Source organism: Rhincodon typus, chromosome 2 (genome assembly GCF_021869965.1).
Source record: "Rhincodon typus isolate 14 chromosome 2, sRhiTyp1.1, whole genome shotgun sequence".
Lineage (NCBI taxonomy): Eukaryota > Metazoa > Chordata > Chondrichthyes > Orectolobiformes > Rhincodontidae > Rhincodon > Rhincodon typus.
In genome coordinates, this window is record NC_063333.1 from 116,997,263 (window position 1) to 117,022,317 (window position 25,055).

The 25,055-nt window shown below is 37.0% G+C and overlaps 1 protein-coding gene across 1 annotated transcript in view; it reads left to right on the forward strand.

Moving 5' to 3' along the window:
* LOC109934313 (F-actin-uncapping protein LRRC16A-like) overlaps positions 1-25,055 on the forward strand; it is a 403,104-nt gene that overhangs the window by 256,756 nt on the left and 121,293 nt on the right. The window contains exons 16-21 of the mRNA XM_048608843.1: positions 168-237; positions 4,644-4,725; positions 7,197-7,296; positions 11,914-11,968; positions 20,068-20,240; positions 20,682-20,750. Coding sequence (XP_048464800.1) covers positions 168-237; positions 4,644-4,725; positions 7,197-7,296; positions 11,914-11,968; positions 20,068-20,240; positions 20,682-20,750 — 549 coding nt within the window. The remainder of the gene's footprint in view (positions 1-167; positions 238-4,643; positions 4,726-7,196; positions 7,297-11,913; positions 11,969-20,067; positions 20,241-20,681; positions 20,751-25,055) is intronic.

The following is a 25,055-nucleotide window of genomic DNA, read 5'->3' on the forward strand; positions in this document are numbered from 1 at the left end:
GGTCTAGGCCCGAAACGTCAGCCTCTCTGCTCCTATGATGCTGCTTGGCCTGCTGTGTTCATCCAGCCCTGCACCTTGTTGTCTAAGATTTAGCCCATGTGTTTTCTCTTCAGTACTGTCAAAGTTGACAATGCAATATTTATTTGAAAGCAATTCTTTCTTTACAGGGCACTTTTACTTGGGCTTTCTTGCAATCCTCATCTAAAGGATGTTTCTCTTGACCTGAGCAGTTGTGAGGTAAGAAGGAACAGTTTTATTCGTTGAATTAATTTAACTTTCAAAAGAGTAGCAGACAACTCTGTTAAACTTAGTTATTATTTCATTTTGAAGAATATATACTTTCTCTCATTGTTATTCTTGACAATGTTTCTCTCCTGAAAAATTTGAGTTTGGTCCCAGATGTCCTTGATTACTGCAACAAATGATCGGTGTTCATTTTAAAAAAAAAAAAAAAAAAAAGTCTTACCAGTGACTGCTGAAGTCCTTTTGACTGCAATGAACGTCATATCAAAATCTGTATTTGATTGTGAATTTTCTGTTTATTTGGGAGCTCCTGCATAGCAATGATAATGGGAAATCACAGCTGATTCTTCCATCTCTGACTCAGCAGTTCTGAAGTGTATTTATCTTCCCTGCTACTGTCCCAGATGATGGCAACTAACTGCATAAATTCGTTCTGCATGGCTCAGGTCGGTGACTGTGAAGCACTGAATCTTGGGAAAGACTGTGTATTTTAATTTGCAAAGAAAATGTATTCCTGTCCTGACATTCCAGATGCAGGAAATCCATTAGTATTGCTTATGTCCTTGTGATAAGGTTGCTCAAGTTGAGGTAGATTAAACATTAGGAGGAATATATCAATAAATCTTATGTTATGAAAATTAGAATTTAAAAAGCGTGCTAGGCTGCTATGTTGCCAATTCAATGTGCATACTTAACCATTTATGTACAGACTGGGGAAAAAAAACACCTAATCTAGACAGGTTTTCATAAGTTAAACAAGTTAGTTGTTTGTTTTAGAGGGTTACAACGCAGTTTAAAAGATATTAAGAATTGTTTTTTTAGAAACAAAGTCCCTGTTTTGCTAACGCAGGCTGCACAAACTCAACTCAAGCACGCAGAAATACAAATTAAATTCAATTGGCCAAGGCCAAGTGCAAATAGAGAAAAAGGAAGGAAAAAAATAATGAATGTTCTGTGTGCAGAGTCTTGACTTCTCAACTAGGGCAGTTGTTTGAAGGTCTTGGCCAGTGTGTCCTTTTGTCATCTCAAATTGTGACTTCAGAAATTCAAAGCCTTTCTTCAGTAGAAGTTCTTAGTCTTACACAGTTCCAGAACTCAGCACAGAGTCTCAAATCTTTGGTGAAAGTTTGGACAAAGAAAAGGGACAGTTTTTCCTTACTGCTGCTGGCACATTCTGCTCTTCTGCTACTACATGGATTCAGAAACACACACCACAGAGGTTGTATCACATAACTTCCTTCAGTTTGTCAACAGAAGTTAAAAAATCTTGTAGATTCCAAAAGGAAACTGATCAACTTCGTCATACAGCATGGAAACAGATGCTTTGGTTCAACTAGTTCATGCCGAACATAATCCCAAACTGAACAAGTTCCACTTGCCGGTGCTTGGCCTATATCCTTCCAAATCTTTCCTATTCATGTACTTAACTAACTGTCTTTTGAACGTTGTAACAGTGCCCACATCCACCACTTCCTCAGGAAGTTCATTCTACACGCAAACCCTGCTGTGTTTTAAAACAAAAAAAAATTGCCCCTCATGTCTTTTTTAAAATTTCTGTCTGCTAGTCTTGAAATCCCCCGTCCTACGGAAAAGACACCTGCCACTGACCTTATCTATACCCCTCATAATTTTATAAACCTGAGGTCACCTCTCAACTTCCTACGTTCTCATGGAAAAAGTCCCAGCCTATCTAGCCTTTCCCTATAACTCAAACCTTCCATCTGACACAACTTCTCTCTACCATTGTTTGGTGGCTCAAGTGATTAAATTATTTGACGTTCTGGCAGTTAACTCATTTCCTCTGTTTAACGAGGCAGGGAGAAGCAATTACCTATGAAGGTGGCCTTTGTCTATGCAAAGGTGTTGGAAATAGGGAATCTGGTGATGTTGTATACTTCAGCCATCTTAAAGCAAACCAGTTCTTAGTTTCAACTGAGAGGATGTGCCATGTTTCTTCAAAGATTAGTGATGAATTAAAATGGAAAAAATAATATTTAATACAGCACATCTGCATTATACTTCTCAAACTGACTAGTTGTTGGATTACCATAGTTCCAATTAATTAGAGACTCCAAATTGTAAATATGATGATCATGAATAAACCATAACTACTATAACTGATTAAATTAATTCAGGTGATGGAGTATGTGAATCGACTTTTTCTGTATGTTGACTTCAGAGCCTGTTTCTCATCAAGATGTCCTATGTGGAAATATTTATTAACTGATAGAATAACAATTTTCCTTTAATTTGTGAATCTGCATTAGCAGATATTTACATAGTAATATGTTTCAAAACTAGCTGTAAGACCAGATCTGGTTTGGGGCTCATTTAGCCAATATTTTAACAATTTTCAAGGGTTAGTGTGATCAGAATTCAGGGTTGCTAAACTGCTATGCTGTAATGCTGTTGCCCACACCAGCTCTGCACTGATGTATGCTATTCTTTTTCCCCCTTTACTGCTTTCCTTAGCTTGGTCACTGTGTAAGTACCCTCCCTGCCTTTTTAACCACTGTTGATCCAGTAAATGGCTTCCTTATCTATCTGTCAGGATTATCATTAGAAATGTTTGGCACAGGTGTTTTGTGCAATAGCATTTTTGGCTCAGCCTAGTGTTTTGAAGAAGTGTTGGGCAAAACCCATTTGATCATTTTTAGTAAAATGCCTTTGTGTTGATTTACAGTCTACTGTGTTTTGAAGCTACTTGTTCATAATATAGTGTCCTGCTTTTTGATTATATTATGTGTATTGAAACATTGGTATATGCAAATGTTCATTAGAAATTTCTAGGCTAGAAATTGTCAAGTCAGTTAATCCAGATTAATTTTTGAGTACCAGTTACAGTTTTCAAAATAAGTTTTCACTCTTACATTCTATTTCACATTCACATCCAATCTTTAGCGGCTAACTGTTGAGTTAAGAAAATGTAGAAGTATCATAAATGTTTTAGGTGTCAGTGTGTCTCAATGGTTAGCACTGCTGCTTCTCAGCACCAGGAACCCAGGTTCGATTCCAGCCTTGAATGACTGCCTTTGCGAAGTTTGCCTGTGCTCCCCGTGTGTGGGTTTCCTCCCACAGTCCAAAGATGTGCTGCCAAGTGGATGATCCATGGTAAATGTGTTGCAGGGATAGGGTGGGGAGCAGGGTCTGGGTGGGATGTTCTTTGGAGGTGGTTTGTGTAGAGTCAATGGATCGAATGGCCTCTTACCGCATTGTAGGGTTTCTATGATTAATTGCAATAAATACATCTCTGTAAATTTCATATCACTTTTAAAATGTTTTTTAAATCACTATTGTTATTGAACATTGGGTACAAACTAATAGGAAGCCTAAGCAGGATGCATGATTTGAAGCCCAGAACTGCTATTGAAGCAGAACAAATAGTTAAATCTCTATAGGATGTAAATCTTGTTTTAAACTAGAATGCAAAATATATTGTTTCAAAAGAATGAACTGGCATAAAGTACTTGTAAAATAATTTTCATCAATTATTATAAGAATTTTGAAGTTTCCCAACTACTTCAGGTCAGAACTTATCACGTACTGGAGGGTTTGTTTGGAGTTTGGGGGGAAGAAGTTGGCATAGAAATGTTGAAAGCCTCTGGGAACAATAATATTAGTGTAAGGAAGTAATTGCTAAACTTTTATTCTAGCTTAATAATTAAACATTATTCAGGTATCACTGTAATTGCCTTTTTTTTCCATCTACCAGTTGCTGCTTCCCGCTGCTTTTGCATTGGTTTTGCATTTGCAGTCTACTCAATTCAAAGGCACTTAATTCAAATGATCAATTAATTCAAATGTTTAGCCCTAATTTCTCCCATTACTGCGCTATTGATCTTGCTTAATTTGAATTATTTGAGCATCCTTTCCATTTTACTGCAAAAAAAAACTGTATGCTTTTTATTGTTTCTTCATCTCTCTCAAAAACCTACCATTAGGTTTTAAACTTTTCAATTGAAAACTATTTTGTAGTGTTTAGTCAGATCTTTGTGTAATAGTTAATCATTTTTGGGCTTTTTTAGACAGCAAAGTGCAAGATGCCGCCATGCTTTAACTGCTTTGGTCGAATCGCAGCAGCCTTGAACATTGTTAATTGTGTTAGAAATAACCAGTCTATTACCAAATTTTGTTGAGCTGCATGTCATGAAATCTAAAAGGCATCTATAAGAATTGTAAAGTTTGCTTAAAATTGTCTTCCAATTGCAGCTGCCTTCTTGAAAAGATACTGTAAGTTTGCAGAGTGGATTAAGAAATATACTACTATGTTGTATTTCCCAGTAGATGAATAGCAAAACGTTTCTGTAATGCCTCGTTGTAATTGTGGAATAATCGATAATCATTAAATATTGTGGCATCCCAGTTAATCAGTAATACTAACTCCAAGCTTTTGTCCACAGCTAAGGTCAGGTGGGGCTCAGATTTTAGAAGGTTGCATTGCAGAAGTCCATAATATATCAAAACTGGATATTTCAGACAATGGTAAGAAGAATTATTTTTGATTTTTTTTTAACAATGAGTCTCATCTTCAATAAGTCAATGATATAGCTGTTTAATTTAATGTATCATGTGAAGAATCCACTCATCGTCTTTGCACACTTCCATTAACCAAGTGAAATCTCAGCAAAACTTGGAGTATGTACCATTCACACCCAGGGTTAAATTTATTTCAAAACTAGCTGTCCTGGAATATTGCCTTTTGTATATGTTAAACTAGATGGCTTATTCAATATATATGTAAGATTTTTATCATCTAGGTTTATGCCCCTCCTCCACTCCTGATATAAAATATCTCATTTTAACCTATTATCATTGTCAAACTTTGGTGTTTTATTGAAATTTTGATTGATCTTTGTGGGCAGGTGGTAACACCGATTATTTCAGATACCTGTAGAAATTAAGACCTTGGGAGCAGGAATAGACCATTTAATTCATTGAGTCCATTCTGCTCTTCTGTGAGATAATGACTGATCTGCAGTCTACTGCAAATAGCCAGCCTTCGCTCAAATTCCATCATACCTCTTGGTTAACCAAATTCTATCCAGTTCCAATTTGAAAATAACAATTCACCTAGCATCAGTTGCTGTTTGTGGAAAAGCATTTCCAACTTGTAGCACCCTTTGTTTGCGGAAATATTCCAGATTTAAATCCTGAAAGACTTGTCTCTACACTTTGGACTAGGTCCCTAGTCTCAGATTCTCCACCCGATGGGAATAGTTACTTTTTTATCTAATCTATTCCTTTGTTGCTTAAATTTAAGTAATCTTAAACTATGATCAAATCCGCCTTTACACCCCAATTTGTGCAATCTTGCCTTGTAATTTAATGCTTGGTGTTAAGATATGATTATGGTAAACCTTATCATTACTTCCTCCAATGTCAATATATCCTTCCTAAGAATCTGTGCTCAGAATGGCTCGTCGTACTCCAGGTGTGTTCTAACCAGGGTTTCGTTGAAACATAAATTCTCCCCCTCCCCCTTTTTATGTTGTAGTTTTCCAGATGTAAAATCCGGAATTCTTTTTGCATTTTAATTATTTCTCCTCCATGATATTTTTGTGATCTTTGTACCTGGATGTTTAAGTCTTTTGGAACCCCACTATTTCTATCTTCTTACCACTTAAAAACAGTAGAACAAAGTATTTTCTAGGTCCAAATAGGCTTTGCCTGCATTGGTATGCCTTTATGACAGCTTTGCTCATTTGCTTAATCTGTTAATCACTGGTAATTTTATACTTCCCTCTATATTGCTTGCAAAGTCACATATAGTTATTGGCAAACTGGAAGGTAGCTTTCTATCCTATCATCTGAGTTGCCACATATGATGAGTTGAGGCCCCAGTTGTGATATATTTAAAAAAAAATACTAAACACATCTTGTCAGGTACAGTACCTGCTTATTACACTTACATTCTGCCTCCTGCTATGGAGCCAATTTCCTAAATAATTCAATAATTTGCCCTGATTTCCATGAGGATATTTATCAGACTTGTTCTGGAAGTGTATATAAAGAACATCCTTAGAAATTTCCCTGTCCGCTACTTCAAAAAACTCTTCGAATTATTTAATCAGGTCTTTCAGGAATTAACTACCTGTTGTAAATCCATGCTAGCTATCTTTACACAGCTGAAAATTTTCAAGCATTCAGACCCTCCAGCCTTACTTGTACACCAGTAAATTCTTGACAAGTGATATTAGGCTAACTGATTTCTCAATCACTTTTCTTAAAGCGATGTACAATTTGAATCTAAAGGAACAGTTTTTGAGTCAGCAAAGCTGAGAAGATTATATACTAAAAATAAAGCAAAATACTGCAGCTGCTAGAGATCTGAAATTTAAAAAAAAACACCAATGGCTGAAAATTATTGTATTATTTATGTCTGCTGCCTATTGGAGTTTGCATTATGCATATTGAGTGCTGTGTTTCTTACATTACAGCATTGACTGCAAGAGTAGTTAATTGGCTTTGAATCACTTTGTGAAATCCTGACATTTGTGATGACCACAACATAAAAGCTAGTGTTTTTTTTAAACTTTTCCTTATGATTTAAGACAGCTGACCCGTCACTGGGCTGTAAAATTAAACTCACCCTCTCACGTAAAATAATCAGCACTAACAACCCCAGTGGCAGTATTCCCACTGCTGCTGTAGCTCCGGTGTTACAAATATATAAAGCATCTGTTCAGGTGGATTGCATCATTTTTGGATGCACTTTCTAGTTTACATTATAGAACCAAAGTTGTAGAAGTCAAGGATTTGCTGTAAAGAAAATGCATGGTTACAATATAGTTTACATTCCTTCCCTATACAGCAGCTGTGCTGTCCTATTGGTTGCTCTCTGCTACACGTACAGCAAACCATTGATGAGATCATGAATGACTACATTGCAGCATTTTGTTTTGGAGATTATGCAGCGTGTTCATTTTTACAATATGTAACCTTGTTTTGTACAGGTTTAGACTCCGATCTTGCTACTCTTGTAGTGTGGATGGGCAAGAATAGGTCAATTCGCCATCTAGCCTTAGGCAAAAATTTCAACAATATAAAGTCCAAGTAAGTACTTTTTTTGTGGATAACTAACTGAAACAGACTAATAAACATCAGTTGTATTGTCATCAAGTAAATGCATTATTTACTTGGATTGTCTTAACATTCTGCATAACTTTCATACAAAAATATCATGTTTAACGAAGTTTAACCTTGCTGCCAATCCAGAGAATTATTTTATGATGCCAATACAGACACAATAGCAAAATGGCCTCCTTTTGCACCATAATGATTCTGTGATCTTTTTCTGTGTTACTATCATAATCAAAAATATTATTGCATAATGTGGCTAATATGATCTTATGACTGTGCTGTAAGTCCATAAGACATAGGAGCAGAAGTTGATTGTTCAGCCGATTAAATGGCAGAGCAGATTCAATAAGATCACGGCTGATCTGATAATCCTCAAATGCACTTTTCTGCCTTATGCCACAACCTTTGATTCTCTTAACTATTAGAAATTTGTTAATCTCGGCCTTGGATATGCTTAATGACCAACCTCAACAGCCCTATGTGATAAAGAATTCCACAGATCCACAACCCTCTGAGAAAAGATTCCTGCTCATCTCTGTCTTAAATGGGTGACTCCTTATTCTGAGAATATGCCTTCCAGTCCTAGACTGTCCCATAAAGAGAAACAACCTCTTACCCTTTTACCTGTCAAGCCCCCTCCGACCCTTGCATGTTTCAATAAGATTTCTTATTTTTCGAAACTCAGAGTACAAGCACAACCTACTCAACCTCTCCTAAAAAAAGTCCTCCTTGTCCAGGGTCGACCTAGTGAACCTCCTTCTGGACTGCTTCCAATGCTAGTATATCTTGCTTTATGTAAAGGGGCCAAAATTGTTGTCTGACTAGTACCTTTATAGTTTTCACATAATCTGCCTATTTTTATAATCCATTCCCTTTGAAATGAAGGTTAACCCTTATTTGTCTTCCCAATAACTGCTGAACATGTATGCTAGCTCTTAGTGTTACATGCACTAGGACCCCCTTCAAATCTCTGTTCTGCAGATTTTTGCAGTTGTTTTCCCATTTAAATAATATTCATTGCTTCTATTCTTCCTGCCAAAGTACATAACCCTAGTTTTCCCACATTTTTTTTCTGCCTGCTGAATTTTTTGCCCACTCACTTAACCTCTCTATATCCCTCCGTAGACACCTCATGTCATCTTCAGGTTTTGCCTTCCCAGCTGATTTTGTATCATCCAGAAACCTTCACTTCTCTCATCCAAGTCATTAACATATATATTGTAATTAATGTGGCCCCAGCACTGATCCCTGTGGCACTCCACTAATTACAGGTCATTATCCTGAAAATGCCCCCTTCATCCCAACTCTGTCTTCTGTTAGCCAGTCATGTATGTATGGTGTGTATGATAGTGTTCTATCCCTAAGACTATTGCCTCTTATCTTATTAAGTAACCTTATGTGTGGTATTGAAGCTTTGGCATTTTTGAAGATAAAGAACACTTTTTAACCTCTTCCTTCTCAACACTTGACACCCTGTTGAGTATGACAGTATCAAGACTGGATTTATCCAATTGTTGGAAGTAAGTCTGATAGACGACCTTAAGGGTCTTGCAGAATTTTCATGATTGAGGTCCTGCAGGGTTTCATGGCTAAGCGTTAGCTCTTTGCTTACATCATGCATCATTAAATACTTTTGCCAAATTGATTTAGACCTGGAAAATGTGATTGACAATAAACCATGCTTTCAAGACTACGCTTAAGAAAATAAAAATGTTAGTGAATTTAAGTACCCCATTTTTAATACTCCAAAATTCTGTATCATTTAAGTGGTGAACTGCAGATTTGATCACTGTGATCCTTCAATTCAGGTCTTGTTACATGGCTGTGGGAAAGCCCTGTAGGCCAGGCAATCACTGCAGGAAGAGGAATTGAATCTTGCTGTTTACAGGAACGTACAGAAACTACTAGAAGCCAGTTTGTATTTATTAGTGGAGGTCTGAAAGCTGCCCATTTGCCCTTCAGCTTTTATTATCTGAAGTGGAAAGAGAAAGTTTACTTTCTAGTTTTAATAGAAAACTTGTTTTCTAATTGCAATATATGTACTAGCATTAACTGTAGAGTAAGGGCAGGGTTACATATTTTTAATCACTCTGTTTGGACATGTTCTGACAACAGTTGGGACTTGAACCTGGACCTTCTGACCAAGAATTGGGGACACTACCACTGCACTGTGATTCCAACACTATTAGTGGTTAAATAGCATGTGTGTTGACTGTTACACTTTGGGAAGTTTCTGGAGATATGCCAGTATTAATAGAATAGCACAACAGTATCCCCAACTGAAAAATAGTTTTCATGTCATATTTTAGTAACGATACTAGAGTCTGACGTGTGTGGAGGTGATAATAGCTAGTTTCAAAATAATGATCAATATTTCTTTAGTACATTTTGCAATGATGGCGCTATAGAAGTAAGAGGCCAGTTCTAGTGCAGCAATTCTAATAGAGCCCAAGCCACTGAGGTCGAGAAATATTGAGTTCAGTTTGGGCTATGAGGAGCTCAAACTTTCATTTATATGCTTTAAATCCGAGAAATCTGAGTTCAGAAGGTACAGTGGTGAGCCTGTTGTAGCCCATCAAGATTCTGGGTAGATTGGCATATTGTTGCCAGTTGAGGATAGTCAGTGGATCCAGCAGTTTACTCGTCCAGAAAAAAATGTCTTCAATAGTTGCGGTGATTGCAATTATAACTCCCTTCAGCATGATAAAAATAACTTGCGATATCAACCAGAAATGCATTGCATTTATATTTGCTTTGAGGTGTAAGTATAAAGACACTTTCAGGTTCTAAGTTGATATAGATAAAAAATTAACTTGGAAAACTCTTGAACTGATATGTTTGAGATACTTTTAGACCTTGCTGATGGCTTTATTTCTTGACCCTGGTCCTTTTGAGGTTATACCAAACAGGATATTTAGCATCAACAATGAGTGATATTCTGAAATGTGTATTTAAAAAAAAAAAAAAAAAACAACTTTTTTTAAGAATAAAAACAAACTGAAAGTAGTGGTGTAGCATGTGTTGCATCTTTATTTGTCGTGTGTCCATGTGTGAATGAGACTTGCCATAAATGCAGTTGGGTTTAGCAACTGAAGAGCAAATTACTGGAGCTTTCTTCTGCGTTTTCCACTTATTTGCATATGGTGATTAGTTTGCCCCTTTCCACATTAAATTTGTACTGTTACAAAAGACATTAATGTATATTTTCATAAATGGCATTATGCCTCCTGATGCATGTTACTCAAGTTTTCCCTTTCACTGGCTGGAGTGTGTAATTGTAGTGGGACGTGTTTGTACTGACAAGTTCCATCATTATTGTGGATAAAGACACTTATAATGGAAATATATAAGTAAGAGCAGAATAACATCCCATGCCCAAATCCAATCATTCTTTTCTCTCTAACCTCAAAGGCAACAACTGCTCTCGACTCCCTTCTGATGTTTAATTGTATATGCGTTACTGTTCGAAAATATGATACTTGTATTATTGCTGTCACAAAGTATATTGTCTATCAAAGAGCATGTACTCAATGAAATCTGTACATGGTTTACCATTTAATTTTAAGTTCTTGGCATTGTCATTAGATCCCAAGGTTTATTTGCTACTGCACTTAAATGCAACTGAGTTTTAAAAGATTATTGACCCATATTTTGATATTACAACTTGTATTTTTAATACAAGATCTGATTATTTTTCCGCAAAGAGAGCTTCTGAGTAGTTTGAGCTTATATTTTCTGGAATTTGAAAAAACCAAAGTTAGTTACTGAAACTTATGAGATTCCAAATGATTTGGCTGGTGGATTTGAGAGGTAGCTCCTTTTGGGTTTCCTGAGGGTGACTAGAAGTAGGGACGTAGTCTCAGAACAAAGGGCCAGTCCTTTAAAACTGAGATGAGGAATTTATTCACTGAGTTGTGAATTTTTGGAATTCTTGGCCAGGAAAGTGGAATTGAGATCAAAGATAAGAATGATTTTATTTAATGATAGAACAACCGAACAGGCCACATAGGTTGATCTTGTACTTATTCTAAAATGCATCTCTCTTGCTCAGTCTCATATATTTTGTTTGCTAACAGTATTGTGAAACACCTTTAAAATTTTAAAGACATCCTATAAATCCACATTGTTACAGTAATACTGTTAATAATAATTGCTGTTTAATGTTTACTTTCACTGCTGTACTCACTTTCCTCAACTTATTAGTGCTGTGCTTCTTGTGCATTCCTCAAACAAGGTTCCATGTTCACTTCCTCACCTATACTAAGTGTGCTGATCTCAGGCAAAGCAAGTGTGGTGAACACACAGTATCCCTTAGGACCAGATGGGGGCAAATGAACCACAATTCATGTTCCTGATCTTTTATACAATATTTTGCTGTAAAGATCACTTGTGTAAATAATTTGTAAGAATAGGATATGGCTTAACTCTGCTCCATTGTCAGATAGCCTTGTTACATTGTCTAGATATATACATAAGGTGTCAGTATCTGACAGTGACTTTGGAGGTGTAGTTGGAGAGGTGGATTTTTAAATGTGTATTGATTGTAGAATTTCATTCCAACATGGTATTTTTTCCGTTGTTTTTTGGCAGGAATCTTGCACCGGTGCTTGATAACATTGTACAGATGATTCAAGATGAAGAATCAGTAAGTTTTTGCAAGGTTTTGATATTGGACTTAATATTTTAGTGGTAAAATGACATTCTTATTTTATCTACTAGAGATTTTTAAACTAAACATGTCACAAAATTGATTACAAATAATACATTGCTTTTTAAATTGTTGTGGAAGGGATCCCAAAATTACAACTGCTGGTATTTGAGTCTTTCATTTCTAAATTAATTCTCAAAATTACTGAAGTTGGAGGAACCATTAGTCTCCAATACACTGAGACTCTCACTGATTTGAGTGATCATTTGTCCATAGTAGGATGTATTGGTACTGTGACACCTAAAAAGTAGCATTTTAATTTTCACTGGGAATTTAAGCAACTGTTTTTGACTGATGGTGTGTCATATTTTCACTGCAGCTTTTATACATGATGAAGTCTGTTTGAAATTCTGATTGCATCTATTGCATTGTTCCTGAGATTTTTTCAAGTGTTATGTTTCTTCACCTAATTTCTGTTTTAACCCACATTACTACTTAAATGAGAATTTCGAAGAGAAGGGATGAGAGAATAGGGAGGTGGGGGAATTACATGGTTTCAAGGGCTGTGGAGAAAAGATTGTCTTACAGTACTGAACTCTACATGATATTACAGACATTGTAATCATAACTGCACAATCTTGTGTTGAATGGTGGGGCATTTTGTCTTTTTGAATATTAAGAAGGGATACAATAGATATAAGGAGAAAAGCTAGTTCATTACTTTTCTGATGAAGGGTCTCGGCCCGAAACGTCAGCCTCTCTGCTCCTATGATGCTGCTTGGCCTGCTGTGTTCATCCAGCCCTGCACCTTGTTGTCTCGGATTCTCCAGCATCTGCAGTTCCTACTATCTCTCATTACTTGCATCATTACTTTAAATCAGTTCCATTCAGAGCCTTAATGTTGTCAGTCGGGAAACATTTTTGTTGTGGAACATGAGTGAATGGATGTGTACCAGTAAGAGTGAAAGTGGGAGAAAGGTTTGAAAGTCCAGCTGACAGCAATAATTTGCATATTCAATATGAGATGTTAAAGTGAATTATATATAAAGTACCAGATTTCCTGCACCCCCATCTGAAACATTGTCGAGAGGGGAAAGGAGGAGCCACATGAGGGAAACCCATCACCCTGCAACAATTTAATGGCCAGTTGGCTGTTAATAGGCTGGGAGTGGAACTTCCACTCCTTTGGATCAACCACTCGGGCTGTCAGCTCTCCATTTCAGGACAGAGGCATGAATCATTGGATTGGCTCATGATCTGGGTATGAGTTTGGGGACCTTTCCAAGTACCTACCTGGCAAGGATGACAAGGAGCTGGGGCTTCAGAGGCCATGCCAAAAGGACAACTGGTTGGGATAAAAACTGAACTGGATTGGCTGTATAATGACAGCATCTCCTAATCTTGATTATATCCCAGGGGTGAGGGAGTTAAGCTCTTATGTTTATTTTTATTCACTAACTGGATGAGGATGTTACTGGCTAGACAGCATTTATTGTCCATCCCTATTTGCCCAGAGGGCAGTTCAGAGTCAACCACATTGCTGTGGGTCTGGAGTCACATGTAGGCCAGACCCTAAAGGACATCAGTGAACCAGGTGGATTTTTGCCGACAATTGGCAATGAATTCATGGGTCATCATTAGATTCTTAATTCCAGATATTTTATTGAATTCAAATTCCACCATCTGTTGTGGCTGGATTTGAACCCGCGTCCCCAGAATGTTATCCAGGTCTCTGGATTAACAGCCCAGCGATAATACCACGAGGCCTGACAAGGAGAAATCATGTCAAACATTGTTACCTCAGGTCCACGATTGGCCTGCTGTTTGTCGGGTTGCAAGTATATGAAGGGCAGGCTGTACTCCGGGTCCGACAAGTTCCATGGCTTCAAACCTGTCAATGGGGAAACACGGAATTCAGCCCCAAGTGCTGAAGTTACCAGATCAGAAATTTCAGTGGGTTGTTATACTGCAGTTGTAAAAGCCTATTTAGAATATTTTAAAGAGGGAGATGTTAATGTACAAAGCAAGGTAACAAAATAATTTTGGAACTTAAAATTATTTGAGTTGAATGAAGCATGATTAAGTGAGAGCAACATTTAAGTCTTTATAAAAGGTATGAATAAGGGTTGAAATACAAACTAGAGATTAGGAGTATAAGATTAAGTCTTAAATGAGATTTGGCATTTTAGATAAATCAGAAATGAATAGAGGATGCTAATCTGTTTTACAGCAATACAGAAAAACTGAATTAATATCCAGTTAAGGATTGAAGTTACATTTATGTCCTGAGATGTTTGCTTAAATCAAATGTTGTTACCTCAAGTAATGTCATCCATGTTTACTAAATAATTTGGATAGAGTTCATCATAACACAATTGGCACTCGGCATCAAGTTTCAAAATCAGCTGTATTTTCATTATTATCCGTAGAAATACAAATAAATAGTATTTTGAATTCTAGATTGAATCCTTAGTCAGCCAGATTCTTGCAATGCCTTCCCCACGGGAAAATAAAAACTGAAAATCCTATTTCTTCTAAGATTTAGGACCCTGCCTGCTTCCAGTACTTCTCCACTTGGTTTTCATGGAATATACTGTGTGTTAGAAAAAGGAATTCAAACATTTGTATGCCTCTTCTACCATCTCTTTATTTGTGCATAGCTCATATTTTTCACTTTCAACAAACTTATCCAATCCATGAGGCTTGCTCTCTCAATCTTCTGTTGTCTAAGCTGCTGACTACCTAACTTCTCTTGCTCCAGCGATCACTGATATTATCAGCCTGTTCCTATTTTGTTTTGTCCCTACCATTTGTTCAAAAGTACATCAAACATTTTGAAAAAGTGTTCAATTTTCAAAATGTTATTTTTAATGTCCTGAACTATGTCTCTTCATTTTGGATCACTCCTTTCAATACTCTGCAATCAGCCTACCGTTTTACTGCAACTTAAGCTCACTTAGTCCAATCACAAGTGATGGCTTATATGTTTATAGCTGTGGCTTGTTGACTGTGTTCTCGTTCTGCTTTGTCTTTCTTACTTCCTTTGACCCTGCTGACCATGTTATAAATGTTGAAAGAGCTTCTTCACTCAACTCTTCCAGTCTCAACTCCTTCATTCTATTTCTACTGTTAGCTATCAGTGTTGATATAGCTTTGTCTTCAAAAGCACATAAAAACATGGAAAATGAAGCTTTAGGAGACAAAGCTACATTTTCCATGCTTTTATGTACTATTTGATTTCAATGTTAATTTCTTCTCTTTTTCATAACCTTAACAGCATTAAGACCTTAACCTCAACTGTAAATGCAATTTACTAATGTATGCCCTGGTGATGCTCCATTTTACTGCTCTGATGGTTCTATTGTTTTCCTTGTCAGCCTCCCACTCCATTTCATCTATAAAATATGTCACCTATAATGTTGCTAATGTGTTTTCACCTCCATTGAAATATAAACCCTTAACAATATTTTCCTTGCCAAATGTCATTGGCGGCTTGTGTTCTTGACAGACTAGAATCTTAAAATTCAATTATGTCTTGAAGTAACACAATGATCTTGCCTTTTTTTAGGTTAGCATTGAACCTTCTTCCTTCTCTGATTGATAAGACCATGTTTTCAATAAATACAAGGTGGTGGAGTTTACAAAACCGAATGTTATTCATACAATTAATTAGCCTCAATGTAGGTATAGAGAGCAGCTCCTTGGTTTCTGTATCTTTCAAGCTTTCTGAAAGTTGCACACAATGTTCCTTTCATATTAGATAAGATATAGTGCATGAAGATACACATCTCAGTTGAGATATTGTGACTTGTCTGTTCTGAAATCCTTTTGAAGATCATTCTATTCACATAAACAATTGATTTGCTTTAAGGATACTTTAGTCAAACAAAAATTTGTGATCTACTGTTGGTAACCTCTGAAGAATAACTGTTACTATTTTATAAAATGGTTAATGGATCCTCCACCCTGGTTTATTAGCTAGCAAGGTTATTTCTTAACACATGGCTGATATGATTATTGAAATGTAGTCCCTATGGAAACAGTTTTTGTGTATGGCAGGTAGCTTCTCAAAGCAGAAAGCAAGCTTTACTTTGCATAGTACTTCTAATCCATCCTGTTTATAATGGGAAGCCTGTTACTGCAATGTCATATAAAACTGATTATTAACCTTTAATTCTGCAAGATTTCATATCTGCAAATCATGATGATCTCAAATCTGTCCATAATAAGATTCCTTTATAAAGCTTAATCATTTATAAAGAGGTTTTTAACCTCTCCTCTATTCTTGGAGGGTAAAGCAGAAATGCTGCAAGGGATGGATTTCTGCTGGGGATGAGGAAATAGTAAGCTCCCTTGCTGTCTGTTGATGATGTATCTCTGTTTGAAGCTTCCCTGACACTTTACAAATGTGATATTCTGTGGGTTTCACACAGGTCTTTGGCAGTCCCTGAGCTTACATCTACGATTTTTGTTTTCTCTTAGAATAAAAGAAATTTCAGAAATAGAGGTAAAAGGTATATATTAATGATTTGGTTCTGACTCAACATTGTATCAGTACCCAAATGATGGCAGGTTACGTACATATTTTTGCTCATTCAACTTGAACTGTTATTGTACTGTGTTCATTATTATCCCAATGCAGAGTCTGTTTTTCTTGCAACAGAAGTCTATTCATGTACTTCTCTATTCCCCATCAGTTGCTCTTTGCCTGGTGTTTGGATAAGAATCTTATGGTTAAGACTTTCTTTTAATAGAGATAGAAAAGTCTTTTTTGCTACCTTATGGTATTACTCTTGTCTGTTTGGTTCCTCTTTGCAATCTCATGCCATATGTAGTACTTGAAAACCAGTGTACTCATTGAATATTCAAAATATAAGTTGCTGCAGTAGTTATTTGTTTACTGCAAAATGGCAAAGTCGTTCTGAATGCTTTAAATTTCAACAAAACAAGAATGGGAAGCTCCATTAAAAGACAGGAAGGCAGACCAACAATGGCTAGCATTTAACAAATGAATACATAATTTGCAACCCATTCCTTTAGGGCACAAAAACTTAGTCAAAGTTAACATAAGAAAAAAGTTAATATTGGATCAAAGGTGTAAGATTACAGTATTCCTTTAAAAAAGTTAGTTATTTGAGAATTCTAAGGCTTAGAATTCAGCAAAGGTGGACTAGGATTATTGTTTGGAAGGGTAAAAGAAAATGAGTAGACTAATAAGAGATATAAAAATGAATTCTAAATGTTTGTAAGCTAGTGGCAGTAAACATGGGCCCATTTGAGGCACAGGTAAATTTGTAGTGGGGAATAAGGAAATGGCAGACATTAAATATTTTGTATCTGTCTTCGTGGTGGAAGATGAAAAAAATATTCCAGATGTACCAGGGAACCGTTGTCTGGAGAGCATGAGGAACTTAATGATGTCAGTGTAGTGCAGAAATTGTACTGGTGATGTTGGTAGGACTAGCAGATGTGGAATTCCCTCAGTCCAGTGGTCTGCATCAAATATTTTTGAGGATCTGAAGATGTAGTAGATATATTGTTTTTGAACTTTTGAGAATTTCTTAAACTTTAGAATCTGTTCCAAGGTTTGAAAGGTAGTAAGCATGGTCCTGTTGTGTAAGAAGGAAGAAAAGACATCATAAGAAGGAAGAACAGAAGCAGGTAATTCAGCCCCTTGACCCTGCTCCACCATTTGATACTATCATGGTTGATCTCACCTTGGCCTCAACTCTACTTTGTCCACTCCCCAGAACCCTTCAACCCATTACTCATTAACAATCTGTCTATCTCCTCCTTAAATTTACTCAATGTCCCATTATCCACCGCAGTCCGGAGTTGAGCTCCATAGATTCACGACTCTTTGGGAGAAGTAATTTCTCATCTCCATTTTAAATTTGATATCTATTATCCTAACCTGTCGTCTTGTTCTAGGTTGCCTTACATGACGAAACATTCTTTTTACGTCTACTTTGTCAATGTCCTTTAGCATCTTATGTACCTCAATTTGATCTCCTTTCATCCTTCTAAACTCTAGAGAGTATAGGCTTTAACTCTTCAATCTGTCTTCTTAAGGTATGTCCTTCATCTCTGGAATCCATCAAGTGAACCTCTAATACAACTACATCCCTTCTCAAGTAAAGTGGACTGAAATTGTACGCAATATTTCAGGCGCAGTTAATACATTAACCAACCTAACAACAGTAACAAAGGGCTCTTGTGGTGCAGTGGTAGTGACCCTGTCTCTGGACTAAGAGGCCAGTGTTTCAAATCCCATCTGCCTCAGGTGTGTAATAACCTCTCTGAACAGGTTGTTTAGTAAAATAGGAAAGCATCAATAACAGAGGGCTGTTGTTGATGACACAGTGGTAGTGTCTCTATCTCTGAATCAGGAGGCCAGGGTTCAAATCTGACCTACTCCAGAGGTGAATAGTAACATCCCTGAACAGCTTGAGAAAAATAGACTGAAATAGATGACAGAACTAAGATTTTTGTGGTGCAGTGGCAGTATCCCTACCTCTGAGCTAGGACACCTGGGTTCAAATCCCACCTGTACCAGCGGGTTTTATTAACGTCTCTGAATATGTTAATTAGAAAATATCTATGAAGAAGCTGGAGAGCTTGGATGAATGAGCAAGAATATGGTAGATAAAATATGATGTTAAAGTGTGAAGGTATCACTCTTGGTCAGAAAAGTAAAAGTAGAGAATACTTTGAATCTGGATGTCTTTTTACCTGAATCATAAAGTTTATAAACAATTGTAGCATCAACTATGAATGCGTGGTATGTTCGCTTTTGTTACAAACGAATTAAAGTATAGAAGTAAAAAAAATATCGTGGCAAATCTACAAGGCACCGGTGAGGTTTGATCTGGAATATTAAGTACAGTTTTGAACCCCTTACCTAAAGATGAACATGCTTGTTCTGGAGGAAATACCATGAAGGTTTGCTTGACTGGTTTCAAGGATGAGGAGATGTGGAGTAGATTATACCCGTATACTCCAGAGTTTAGAAATTCTTGGGGGACTTGACAGGGTAAATGCTGAAAGAATGTTTCTCCTGACTGGGGAGTCTAGAACATGGGCTCCTGGTCTCTTCTTAAATATTAGGATTCTTTATTTGAGATAGCATCTTCATGTAGACCCAAATATCCATTTCAGAAGTGCCTTTCATTTATGGTAATGGGTTGTATTCTTCAGATTGCATTTGCTCTGGGAATTTTAGCAAAACATCATACAGTGAAAACTATTGAGCATGCATTAGATGCTGATTAGAACCAAAATTATTTGAACCATTTAAATAGTGACATTCACTGTAGGGATGATCTCTTTTAATCAGCCTACTAAAGAAGACAATAGTCGCCATTGAAATCCCAATTTAAGAAGGAACCAAAATGACTAATAAGATTGCGTTTAATATAGATAAATTACAAAATTCATTTCTGGACTTTTGAAACATTTCAAGATCTGCAGCACTCCCCAGGGTTAACGATGCTTCCAGCTAGTGTTAGTGTAATGAAGGTGAATTAACATTTTTCTACTGTGACTATTCATGATTATCAGAAAATGAACCTTAAGTTATGTGCTTTATATATGTGCAGCAATATTTCTTGTGCTGTTGGCTGAATACTGCTGGACAGAACAATAACTATGCTTCAGAGAGCCCCTGGAATATTTACTAAATGATGACTTGCAACCATAAATTTGTGTGTTAAAATCTTAAGAAATGTAATTGTTGGATTGGTATGTCAATATACTAATACATTTTGCCATCTAAGAGTTATTGTCATCTATGTTGGTTTGTATCATTGATGGCCCATACACCAAGTTTTTAGGTATAAGCAGAGGTGAAGCACTTTTTAATGAATGGCGAAATAACTTGGAGGACTAGTTAATTGGAATCACCTGCTAAATACTGCAGAAATCAGTGAGGCAGGAAATCTGAATGGGAACTGATTGGACTGAACCGACAATGAGATTTATCTCAGGCTTACTCTGTGCATGTAAAATTGCACACTTTTTGTGTTTAGAGAACAAATTTTATACACCATTAGTAACTGATAAGTTAAAGCTGATACATTTCTTTTTATTCCTTGTAGCCCCTACAGTCACTATCGCTAGCAGATTCAAAGCTTAAGACTGAACTAACAATAATAATTAATGCTTTGGGGAGCAATTCTACTTTGACGAAGGTGGACATCAGTGGGAATGGAATGGGAGACATTGGCGCTAAGATGCTTGGGAAGGCCTTACAGATCAACACAAAACTCAGGTAAAATTAAACACCTGTCAATTTTCTTTCAGGATTGAATTATGTATTATATGGATATTTTGTGTTATTAGAAAAAGAAAGCTTAGATTGTTCTTGTTTATTCTTAATTTGATGACCTGCAGAGATTGAGATAGCAAGGAGAGAAAAATAACAGCAACCAATTCAGAGTCATTTAACAATAATAGCTGTCCTCTAATTGACTTCTAAACCTGCTTGGGCAACTTCCTTTGGGACCGTGTGTTGTGGCCTCGAAGAGTACAGGTAGTTTGTAGCCAAACATTGCAACTGAGTTGTAAACTGTTGGAGAAATACTAAGGAAAATTAGATGGTACCAAAAATTATGCCGCCTTATTTATATTTGTATATTGGTGTCTGGGCAAGATTTTGTGAATTAAACTTAGTTTGTGCATTATTTAAAATGTGGCTGATCTTTTTCCACAGGACAGTAATTTGGGACAAGAATAACATAACTGCACAGGGTTTTCAGGATATTGCTGTGGCTTTGGAAAAGTAGGTAACAACCAGATTATTTCTTCTAAAAGGTATAAATGTATAATGTAATGTATGATTTGCTTGAATGAGTATTCCATGAAACTTGTGCAAGTTAACAGTTGTTGATGCCTGGTTTTCCGATGTTAAAGCTGTTACCAGCAACAGTAATGGGTCAAGAGATGGCCATTCACGTTCATCTAAGGTCATCCTAGCTGATGTTTTCTCTAGACAATCTGACTACTTTTAACAGCTTTGGAAGTTGTATGCACCTGTTCAGCCATCTGTGTCTTTTTGTCAGTTTCAAAAAAAAATGTTGCAGTCCTGTCTCTCAAAAATCAGCCAGTGGTTTCAGCCCAGTAGATGAAGTCATTTTCAATATAAAATGCTTAAATCAAGTTTTACAAATTAATCCCAACAATAGGAGAATGTGAATTCTGCCTTCTTTGCCTCCTGTTATTGTATGACGTCAAGATAAGATGAGATGAGATGCTTGCTGCAACCACAGGGACAGGCCTTAAGGGTCAGATTCAATGAATGGAAGATAACCTTGGCATCAAAAATGCCAAAACCTCTTTCCTCCAAAGACAAAAATTTAGATTTCACTGTTTAGTCAGAAAATGGTGCTATTCTTGATTTTGAGTCAGAATGTTGCAGGTTAAATCCCACTGTAGAAACCAGAGCACGTATCCTAGACTACTGAAGTAGTAAAGGGATGCGACAGTGGAAATTTTCAGCAGTGCAATATTGGCTATTAAGCAGCCATAATTATAATTTATAATTGATTCATTTGGTTAGGAGGCCTGTTATCGCTCATAATTTTTGACAACTTAAGAGTATGGCAAGGAAATGTTAAGAGCATTTATTCCTGCGCTCTGTTGTTAATTCAGCCTTTGACGTTTATACTATGATAAGTCAGAAGATTAATGTTACTATTGTACTATAATGGAGGAGGAGTAATTCAGTATTATAGTAAAAATGGCATTATCTTTACTCACTATTACAATTGTTTAGGGAAAGAATGAATTCACTGAAGTGCTGATATTGACTGAGTTTTTCACTCGCCCAAACTGCCAAATGCGAAGTTATTTGAAGAAAGAAAATTTATTTACCTGAATTAGATAAGGAATGAACATTGTCGCTTTGTTATCAAGTTGCATCTTTTTTTTTTTAGCTGAGCCTATATAAATTTAATAGGAATCTCATTATCTGATATCAATCAAAATACAATGATGAATAATGCAATGATGCTATTTTGGCACTAAATGATCCAGATGATACCACATATCTTAGCATTCTACAGCTGAAAATGTAGAAGGAATGACCCACCAGCACTAAATAAAGGAATCATTCATTTGCTGAGAAAATGTTGTTTGGTGCCATGAGTCTACAGTTGTATGGTCTTTCCTAAAATTACTTGGTTAGTGGGTGCTAAAGAAATGGAACTTAGGGCATTCTACTCGCTTTGATCATGGAAGGTTTTGAGGAGCATGCTGTAATCCTGTCATAAGCTGCAGGCAGGCTGGGAACAATGTGGAGAAATATCCTTGTCACAGTCAGAAAGGATGTCATTTGTTTGTTTAAAAATGATTGTTCAGTTTTGTGACCAAATTAGAAACTCAGTTAAAGGATTCAAACACAATCAGGTGGAAAAGATAGGCAGTTATTTGTGACACAACAATACATTTAGTAATTTTGGAGAGGAAATGGGAAGACAACTGACTGGTACAGAGGAGCAAAGAATACATTTTTGGAGGAGAAGAGTGATAGCCGATTTCAAGTGAGCTGTTTATCATCATCATAGCAATCATAGAATCTCCACAGTGTGGAAACAGGCCAATTGTCCCAACAAGTCCCCACTGCCCCTCTGAAGAGCATCCCACCCAGACCCATTCCCCTACCCCTACATTTCCCATGCCTAACCCACCTAACCTAAACATCCCTGGGCACTATGGGCAATTTAGCATGGCCAATGCACCTAGTCTGCATGTCTTTGGACTGTGGGAGGAAACTAGAGCACCTGGAGGAAACCCACGCAGACTTGGGAAAATGTGCAAACTCCACACTGACAGTCACCCGAGGCTGGAATTGAACCCAGGTCCCTGGCGCTGTGAGGCAGCAGTGCTAACCACTGAGCCTCCATGCTGTTTAACTATCAATAAATATGGAGCTCAGTAAGGCAAGTCGAATGATCGACAGTTCACCTGGAATAGGATCAGGGCGCACAAGGTATGTCCAATGGACAGGTTATATTCAGAGAGATCGTTGAATGAAATGGGATGGAATGTAGAGAGGTTACTTCAAGAATAGGATACGAGAGAATTTTTGCAGACATTTGTCCCTAAGTGCTGAAGAAAGAAGGGAAATAGTAGAAGCTGCTAAATGTGTGGTGTAGATCTTTCAATCAAAGTGTCCACTAGCTCCCCATGTTTCATGTTTGTGGTAAGGATAATTTATCAAGACTGTTTATAGTGGGCTAAAGTCTGACATAATGTCTGTATTCTGAATGATCTTTCAGTTGTCACTAATTTTTGTGATGATGACCATATCCCAATTATTTTTTCAAGTGATCTAAACAGAATGATAAAAGTTAAATCATTTATTTATCAAAGAAGTTCAAGTTTGCATCCTTGAATTTCAGGGAACAGAATGAGGATCATGTGTTGTTATGCGATTAGAGTGGAGAAGAATTTTTAGAAGGAATAAAGGCATTAAAAGTGGTAAATTTAGTAAATCAATACACTGTGCCAAAAGGCACTTCAGGTGGACAGACAGTCTGCTGACCAATTGATTAACTCTGTGTGTAGTCTAACAATAATCTAAGTATGTGAAGTACTTCATGTATATGCAGCTCTAACCTGTGTAGTCTATGTAGCCAATTTATTAATAAAGTTCCAGTTATCTGACTCAATCCAAGCCTGATTCTTTGTGCTATATGTTACCAGGGTTAACGTATAGAAAACACTGAAGGACTCTTTTCTTTCATTCGCTCATGGGATTTGGGCATCACTGGCTAGGCCAGCATTCATTGCCCATCCCTAATTGTCCAGAGAACAATTAGGAGTCAGTCACATTGCTGTGGGTCTGGAGTTGTATGTAGGCTAGACAAGGTAAGGACAGAAATTTCTCGAAAGGAATTATGAACCAGTTTGGTTTTTTCACAAATTCGTAATGGTTTCATGGTCATCATTAGATTCTCAATTCCAGATTTTTATTTAACTCATTTTCCAACATTTGCTATGGTGGGATTTAAACCCAGAACATTATGTGGGTCTCTGGGTTAGTAGTCTACCAATAATTCCACTAGGCAGTTTCTTCCCCATAACACCTCAGTGTTGCAGCCAGATGCCAAGCGAAATTCCCCAACTCATTATCATTCCAGACGGGATACCTAATACTGTTAAGCTGTCGGCTGAGGAGGGATGAACTGGGTCCCCTTTATTCACCACACATTTGATTGCATCAAGACTAATTTGAGAAAAATGTCCCTTCCCTTGTGGATACCTTTTTCCCAGATCAAAATGAATGTATGTTTTAAAAGGACCCAATTTAAACAGGCTTTCTTAAATCAACAAAAAGTTTGAGGTTATTAATTATTAAATGATAGGCTGAATCCTACGTTTTACCAATCGAGTTTGCTTTGCCATTCAGTAAGATCATGGCAGATCTGAATCCTCAACTCCACTTTCCTACCTTTCTCCCATAACCTTTGAATCCCTTCCTGATTAGAAAGCAGTGTATCTCAGCCTTGAATGTATTTAATGACCTGGCCTCTCGAGCCCTCTGGTTAAGAACTCCACCAATTCGCTACTGTATGAAAGGTAATTCTTCCTCATTCTGTCGTAACTAATCTATCCTTGCGTTGAGATTATGGCCTCTGGCACTAGCCTCTCCTACAGGAGAAACGATCTCTCTGCGCCTACCCTATCAGGCTCTCTACTAAAGCCATGCTAGATTATATCTGCTTGATTATGTTGTGTTTCTAAATGCTTTGCTATTGCACACTTTATAGTAGACACTACCATTTTCCCAATAATGGATGTTAAACTAACTGGCCTACAGTTACATTTTTGTGGGCCTCCTTCCCTTTTTGAATCTTGTATATTTCAGTAAGGTCACCTTTCATCCTCCTAAACTCCAATGAGTGTAAGCACACCCTACTCAACCTATATAAGACAGTCCGTCCATACCTGGTACCAACCTAATGAAGCTTCTCTGGACTGCCATCAATGCCAGTATATCTTTCCTTAGATTACGTCCCAAATCCGTTCATGCCATTCTAGGTGTAGTCTGACTCGTGTCTTTGTATAGTTTTTGCAAGTCCTT